The 7,956-nt window shown below is 45.3% G+C and overlaps 1 protein-coding gene across 4 annotated transcripts in view; it reads right to left on the bottom strand.

Moving 5' to 3' along the window:
• Positions 1 to 583: 583 nt before the first annotated feature.
• Positions 584 to 7,956, bottom strand: part of DACH2 (dachshund family transcription factor 2) — a 401,104-nt gene continuing 393,731 nt past the window's right edge. For 3 of the 4 annotated variants that reach the window (XM_056859520.1, XM_056859521.1, XM_056859523.1), the window contains one exon: positions 585 to 1,235. In XM_056859520.1, coding sequence (XP_056715498.1) covers positions 1,198 to 1,235 — 38 coding nt within the window. In that variant the 3' untranslated portion in view covers positions 585 to 1,197. Of the gene's footprint in view, positions 1,236 to 7,956 lie in introns of all 4 variants that reach the window. The other variant, XM_056859519.1, reaches the window with a different exon arrangement.

The following is a 7,956-nucleotide window of genomic DNA, read 5'->3' as shown; positions in this document are numbered from 1 at the left end:
TGGTGCCTCATAACCGTCACCTCCCTCCCTTGAAGGGGGATTTTTTCAGCAGGGCACCCTGAGGGGCATATTGGAGCCCCCGCAAAGGATCTTGGTTTAGGGGATGCTCCGTCTGGCCACCATGCTTATGCAGCTATGGAATTCATAACAGAATGTCTTGAGTACTTTGGGGAAGACTTGGTTTTCAGGGATGTCGGGATGAGCTCGATCACATCCTCTGGGTGGTGGCGGCAGTAGTAAACAAATTGTGTCACTCCAAATATAATAGAGTGCATCAATAAAGGAATAAAGCCACATTCAAAGTCAAACAAAATGTTTTTAATACTGTAGTTTTTAGCAAGAACATTTTAACAAAGAATGTGTACTTTTAACTTAATATGGTACAACAGAGAAACTATACTTTAAAGTTTCCATTATCTAACATTCTACCGTATATTCACTCTTTTCCGTCTCATTTTAAAAGACCCAAAAAGCCAAGCGGAACTGAGACTTTTTTTAAAAAAAAAGCATCGATCGACAATCCCCTTCTTACATCGGGTAATTGGAGGGGGGGGGTTTCATTCGTTCACACTCTTGAATTGGTCGAGAATGGAAAGGACATTTTTTTTACATCATGTTAAAAAATGTACACACTGTTCTCTCCAAAACGTAATATATATTGAGTTTCAGCTTCAGTAAACAAAGCTTAAATTTATAAACACAATTGAAACAGCCCCGTGTTGGACAGCTTCAGTGATAAAACTGGGCATGTTGCGTGAACAAGCCAGTGAGAACCTTAACGTTCATTGTGCCATAGCTATAGCGTCATAGCTAATTCCTTGACCAAAGAAACAAAAATGTCGTTCTTTTGGGAAAACAATTCCTGTATGTGCTTAAAAATACTAAAACTTTTACTCTCTCTCCCTCTCTTTCTATCCTCTGCGACCTAAAATGATCTGTTGCAACAGGGTTTGGTTTGGTTCGACAAAGCTTGCGAGAAACCTTGGCATTCTGAAATTTCGGCAGTTCTCGAGACAGGAACAGCAAATGGTTTGAAATTGTCCAGGTTTTCAATGCTAACAATCCTGTTCTTCACACAGCACTGAAGGCATCAAAGGTCAGAAGGGACTTCTTTCATGAATTATATAGTCTTCGAATAGTGATCATTTTATATATATTTATATATATATATTTCCCCCCCATTCATAATAAGTGTCTTCAGTACATAATGGTAGGTTTGATGTATGTTCTGTTTTCTGGAAGAAAAACAAAGAATACAGAATAGTAATTCCACATACTACATTTTCACATTTTAAAACTGAATTTAAATTGCTATTTATGACTCATGCAAATACCGCAGGTTTTAAAAATTATAGGGAATTCCTGGTGGGCTATCATACGACGTTAGACGTTGGGAACAAGGTAAGATTGCATGCTGGTTAGGTAAGAGCACCTTCTTCTGCATGCTAATGAAAGGAAGCCTTGCAAATTTCTGAGCTGCTCGTAAGACCACAGCTCCTTGCATGGTGTCTCTGAGCCAAAGTACACCACCTTTTTTTTTGCATGCACTTTCACGTGTTCCCCATAGCCCCACAGCAGCTGCAGGGAGTGCTTCTAAAAATGAACAAAAAAAGAAAGGAGAGAGCCCGAACGAGCTCGGAACAGTGCCACAGGGAAGAAGGGCCCCTGCCTCCCTGCAAGCAGGTTTCTTGTGTAAAAACCATAGGAGGGGGGGTTATTTCACCAGTTTTGCAATCCCATGTGAGGTACTCCACATGGACCAGTAAAATCTGCTAAATACACCCCCTGTGTGGTTTTTGCACAAGAAAACTGCTGGAGGGGGGGGAGAAGAAGCCCTCCCCCTGTGACGCCATTCTGAACCCACTTGGGTCCTTCATTTTTAGAAGCAGTTCCCTGCAGTTGCTGTGTGGCTGCAGGGAACAGATGAAAACGTGGGAAAAAGTAATGTATAGTTTGGCTCTCTGCGAGATAATGAAAAGAAGCCTTGCAAGCTTCTAATCTCCTTGCAGGGCACTGCTGTCTATGGGATAATAAGAAGGAGGAGGAGGAGGAGAGTTGGTTTTCATATGCCGACTTTCTTCTCTCCCACTTAAGGGAGAATCAAACTGGCTTACAATCACCTTCCCTTCCCCTCCCACAACAGACACCCTGTGAGGTAGGTGGGGCTGAGAGAGCTCTAAGAGTGCTGTGGCTAGCCCAAGGTCACCCACATGGCTTCATGTGGAGGAATGGGGAAACCAACCCAGTTCACCCGATTAGTGTCCGCCGCTCGTGTGGAGGGGTGGGGAAACCAATCCGGTTCTCCAGATTAGAGTCCACTGCTCCAAACCACTGCTCTTAACCACTACACCACGCTGGCTCTCAGAAGCCTCGCGTGTTTCCCACAAGGCCATCGCTCCTTTCCGAGTTAATAAAAGTGAGGACTGCAATGTTTAGTCAATGGCTTGGTTAAATTAATCAATTAACACTTGATTGATTTAAAAGGTGCTGCAATTAAATCTCATAATAATTTTAAAATGTAAAATTATTTCGATAAAGGCACTTAGGAAAAACTGCAGCTGCCAAATGCCGTATTAGAAGGAGTATTTTTTCCCTATAAGTGGGGGTGGGGAGAGAAACAGCTCTTCTAAGATACCGTTGCTGTGACACAGGCGTGCATGATCTAAAAGCAAAGCATTGTTTTTCCCTTATGCAAATACATGCAAATTTAATCCATTAATCTACTAAAACTAATAGAATGAATTAAGGTTTCTTTAATTGAGTGACAACCCTAATCAAAATAAAACTTTTGCTAAATCAAAGCCACAAGATTGCTTGGGTGACGCTATCAGAGCTCTGTGCAAGAACCTCCTCCGCCTGTGTGCTGAGAGAGGGACAGTTCATCATGAAAATGGAATTTTTATTCTTAAAACCCCCTAATTTTTTCATTCAGCTTTACAACATGACAATAAGCAGCAGATTTCCTTTGGTAATTTGCTTCTTGCCCAGGTTTAGAAATTTGAGCCAGTGTGGTCTAGTGGTCATAGTACTGGAGAAGGATGGGGAGATCTGGGTTCAGATCTCCACTTGGCTATAAAGTCCACCAGATAGCTTTGGGCCAATCACTCACTACCTCTGCCTCTCACACCTCAGCCAACCTCACAGGCTTGTTGTGAACATAAAGAGTATTCTGCTTTAAGCTCCTTGGAAGAAGGGTGTGACCAAAACGTAATAGATAGACTATGATCAAGGATACAGACTGGAGTACAGTAGAGAGCCCAGAAGCAGAAGGGTGTTGTGTGCGTGTGTGTTAAATGCCATCAAGTCACCTCTGACTTATGGCAACCCTATGAATTAAAGTTTTCCAAAATGTCCTATCATTAACAGCCTTGCTCTGGCAAACTGAGGGCCGAGGCTTCCTTGATTGAAGAAGAAGAAGAGTTGGTTTTTATATGCCGACTTTCTCTACCACTTAAGGGAGACACAAACCGGCTTACAATCACCTTCCCCTCCCCACAACAGACACCCTGTGAGATAGGTAAGGCTGAGAGAGAGTGACTCGGCCAAGGTCACCCAGCTAGCTTCGTGTGTAGGTGTGGGGAAACAAATCCAGTTCACCAGATTAGCCTCCGCAGCTCATGTGAAGGAGTGGGGAATCAAACCCAGTCTCCAGATCAGACTCCACCGCTCCAAGCCACTGCTCTTAACGACACCACGCTGGCTCTCACAAGTAGCAAGGGGTCTGGGAACACTAGGGAGCGGCATCCCCATGCCAATGACTGCTGCCTCCCCCATCCCCGATGCACCTATGCAAAAATATAGAGATGATGGCAATGGTGCTGGGCTAAAGTTGGCAACCTCCAGGTACTAGATGGAGATCTCCTGCTATTACAACTGATCTCCAGCCAACAGAGACCAGTTCACCTGGAGAAAATGGCCGCTTTGGCCATTGGACTGCATGGCATTGAAGTCCCTCCCCTCCCCAAACCTTGCCCTCCTCAGGCTCCGCCCCCAAAACCTCCCACCAGTGGTGAAGAGGGACCTGGCAACCCTATGATGGGCCCCCTGCTGCTCGGAAACTTCTGCTTCCCCCTCATTTTCACTTTCACTGTCAAGCTATGCTAGGCATGACTTAACAGCAAAACTGGAAAAAAGCCCTTTAAAAGGCTGGGAGGGGTGGTGACCCATGGCAGCTAGCTGCCCTATTTACTTTACTTTAGTTGAGACTTATGCCCTGCCCCTTCCCCTGGGTCACAGGGCTCAGGGAGGCTCACATCAATTCCATGAACAATCAAGCCAGTTTGAAAGTGGCGTTGAGCTCTTCCCCCTTCCCCTGTGGTGAGAGGTGTAGCATCTGGACAGGGGTCCCCCTGTCGACACCCCTTTGAACCAGACTGAAGTAGGTTTATTTCTGATCTGGTTTAAAAGAGAAAAACAAAACAGGACGACCAGAAGCCAAGCTCAGAATGAGTTCAGTGTTGTCTGGATCTTCTAATTTCATTTGGGGGTTTCCTGGATTCCATGCTGTGGGAAATCCTGTGTGAAAGCAACCATATCACACATATGATTCATGTGCAAGAGCGTATGTCCCTGCATTAAAAATCAATGTCTTCCCCAAGAGAAGGGAGAGCCATTTATTTCAGAATACGTTTGACCCACTCTGGCATTCATTATCTGGCAAAGCAAGCAGGGGGGGATCTTTCTCCTCCTTTCGTAAAATAAATTTCACAAAGATGCTGATTTTTAAGCTCATCGGGGAGAGGGGAGGAGCATTCAGATACTACACAGCTGCAAAGGGCATGAATCTACCTGCCTGTTAGTCATAGAATGGTTCTAACATTCAAACAGCTGCACCAGCAGCTATCCATGTAGCAGGTTACAATAAAATGATCATCCTGATCAGCATGTGCGCGATGTTGACATCTCTCCCGTTCCTGTTTTACATAAGCCAATATCGAATCTTAGTAAGGAAAGAAGCTGTCTTGACCCGCTAACAGACACAGGCCCTTCTAGCCATAGCCAAGTTTTGCCACATTTCAATTTCAAAATGCATTTCAGCTATAATATGAGTGATTTATCATTTAACAGGAGCTGTCAAAGTAAACTCCTAGATAAAACAAAAACATCTGGAACCATAAACAGGCGAGTGCAGGAGCTGAATTTTAATCTGCATCCAACATGTTCATTTCATTACAAACAGGAAACGGCTAATTAGTAATTGAACGTTTCATGTTTTTAAGAGGGCTTAGGCTCGCCGAACAGAGATGATCTAATATGGAGCCTGGACATAAACACGAATCAAGATCTTGCCAGAGGAATGTTCAGGAGCCTGGGAAACTCCAGCTAAAAGGGCGCTAGGCAAACTGGGCTGTGGTTTATGTTGCCTTTAGAGCGAGGAACGAAGAAACAAGAGTGTGTGTATCTTGTTTTGAAGAGGCTATGGCTCAGTGGTAGAGCATCTGCTTTGAAGGTGATGGTCACAGGTTCAATCCCCAGCATCCCCAGTTAAAGCAGGGATGTCAAACATATGGCCCGGGGCCCAGATCCAGCCCCTTGAGAGCTCTTATCCGGCCGGCAAGCAAGCCGAGGCAGCCATCCCCTCCAGTCCCGATCTGGGCTGGCGAGGCAGGGCCCAGCCCGACCAAGTGACATTTACGTTATATCTGGCCCTTGCAACAAATGAGTTCGACACCCGTGAGTTAGAGGATCTTCGTTAGGAGATGTTGAGAAAGACCTTCTTTTGCCTAAGGCTTTGGAGAACTGCTGCCAGGCAGATCAGACAAAACTGAGCAATGTGGACTAATGTTCAGGCTTGCTCTAAGGCGAATGTTATGTCAACAAATGAAACCAGGGGCATTGCTAGGCATGTGGAGCCAAGAAGAGTCACAGGCCAAGAGCATGGCCTGGTGGATCACAGGTCAATCACAGGGTTCAAGAGCCAGGATACATTTCACCCCTGAACCCTTTCGAGAAGTGAGTTTGACATGGTAGATAATTTAGAAGTACGAGCAATCAAGTAAACAATGGCAGACAAAGAGTTAGGCAGGCACAAGATGTTTAAAATTAACACATATGTGAAGAAGCGGGGCAAGATATAAACAGCACTAAAGTTTTGGATGTGGTTAACTATTTTTTGCATTACTGAGAAAAGAGGGAAAAGTGGATCTTACAACCAGATTGAAGTGAGAACTAACTGGGAAGTGTGTCAAATGATGTCGTTTTCTATTTTTACATGGCTTTTTCTAATGGCTGGCATGCACCGCTTCTCTTTCAGTGTATCATATTACATTGTTACACATTTTAACTAACAGCAGAGTATGTTAGAACAGGTAACTGTTCTACATCTGAAGGGTCGCCTGGCCCCCTCACCTCTCAGACAGGAGCGGCAGGCCAGCTGGCCTGAAGCTGGAGAGGGAGAGTGAGCAAGGTCCCTTTTGTGATCTTCCTTTCACTCATTTGGATGTAATATTTCGTCCTTAACTGCCTTGCATTTTTCTTTTGCAAAACAAAGGCAACATAAAAACAATACAATTAGTGCCTTTCTACACTGAATTACACACGTCTAATCCCACTGGCTTCTATGTAGTTAGAAAGGTGAAGCTCTGTTAAGGATTGCACCTTAATGATGCAATCTGTGTGAGATATTCTTCAGTGGCTTGGAGGGCTTCCAGACAGGGCCTTTTTCATTGTGGCACCACAATTCTGGAATGGTCTATTTACATCTATTTGGCTGGCACGTGGGTACCAAGTCCCCCTACCTTTTGCTCTCTGGATTGTTTTATGGATTGTTCTGACGTTATGTTTGTGATACTGCTGTTGATGACTCTTCATGGAAGACTGATATTATGGCTGCCTTTGAAACACTTCTGTACTGCCTCACAATGTAATTCTCACAATGGGGACCTGCAAATTCAAATCCCAGATCAGACTGTATTTAAATTTCCTCCCCGTCTTCTAATCTTCCGGTTCGTAATGAGGTAGAAAAGCAGTGGGGAAGGGAGAAGGTATCTCTCCGATCATCCCCGTTCCCAGATATTCCAACCTGACCTGAAGTGAATTCCTCCATCCCAGGATGTACTCATGCCAAGCCTATCTAGCCACCCTGTGCTGCTACGTTAATCTGCTGTCCCTGCCACAGAAACTTCAGATTTGGGGCCACTCCCCATGTTTCCTCAGGCCCATAATCCTCACAAAATGTGAGACAGACTTAGGGGCCCAATTTGCATGATTTATTCCCCTCCCTTTTTCAAAAAAGGAGACAAGCTTCAGCTGGATTGCACAGTATGGGTGTATAGGGTGCTACAGGGCACATAAGCCTCCCCCGCCCCCGCCCCACAAAATGGAGACTGATGGCCTGGGTAACCAGGGGTCTTTTCCCTTTGCCTGCTTGTCCATCCTCCATAGCACCTAAGTCACAGTTTCCTATTTATTTACCTCTCCTTACCTCCTTCTTCCTTAAAGGTAAGGTAAAGGTCCCCTGTGCAAGCACCGGGTCATTCCTGACCCATGGGGTGACGTCACATCCCGACGTTTCCAAGGCAGACTTTGTTTGCGGGGTGGTTTGCCAGTGCCTTCCCCAGTCATCTTCCCTTTTACCCCCAGCAAGCTGGGTACTCATTTCACCGACCTCGGAAGGATGGAAGGCTGAGTCAACCTCGAGCCGGCTACCTGAAACCAACTTCCGTTGGGATTGAACTCAGGTCATGAGCAGAGCTTTTGACTGCAGTACTGCAGCTTAACACTCTGCGCCACGGGGCTCCTTGGGCCCTTCTTCCTTAGAGACCTCCTAAACTTAACTACTTTTGCAAAACATTGCAAATTCTGGACCCCACCTCAGCCCTCAGATAGTGGGTTGTATCCTACCACTCCAGGAGTTGGGTGCAGAATGAGCTCCACGGAGTGAAGTGGCCATCTTGCTACATCCAGGCATTCAGCTCCAGCGAGGAAGAGTTGTGCACCAAGTGATATTTAAAAAAT

Source organism: Euleptes europaea, chromosome 13 (assembly GCF_029931775.1).
Source record: "Euleptes europaea isolate rEulEur1 chromosome 13, rEulEur1.hap1, whole genome shotgun sequence".
Taxonomy (NCBI): Eukaryota; Metazoa; Chordata; class Lepidosauria; order Squamata; family Sphaerodactylidae; genus Euleptes; species Euleptes europaea.
The sequence above is the reverse complement of the archived record's forward strand: the minus strand, read 5'-3'. Positions and strand labels throughout refer to the sequence as shown.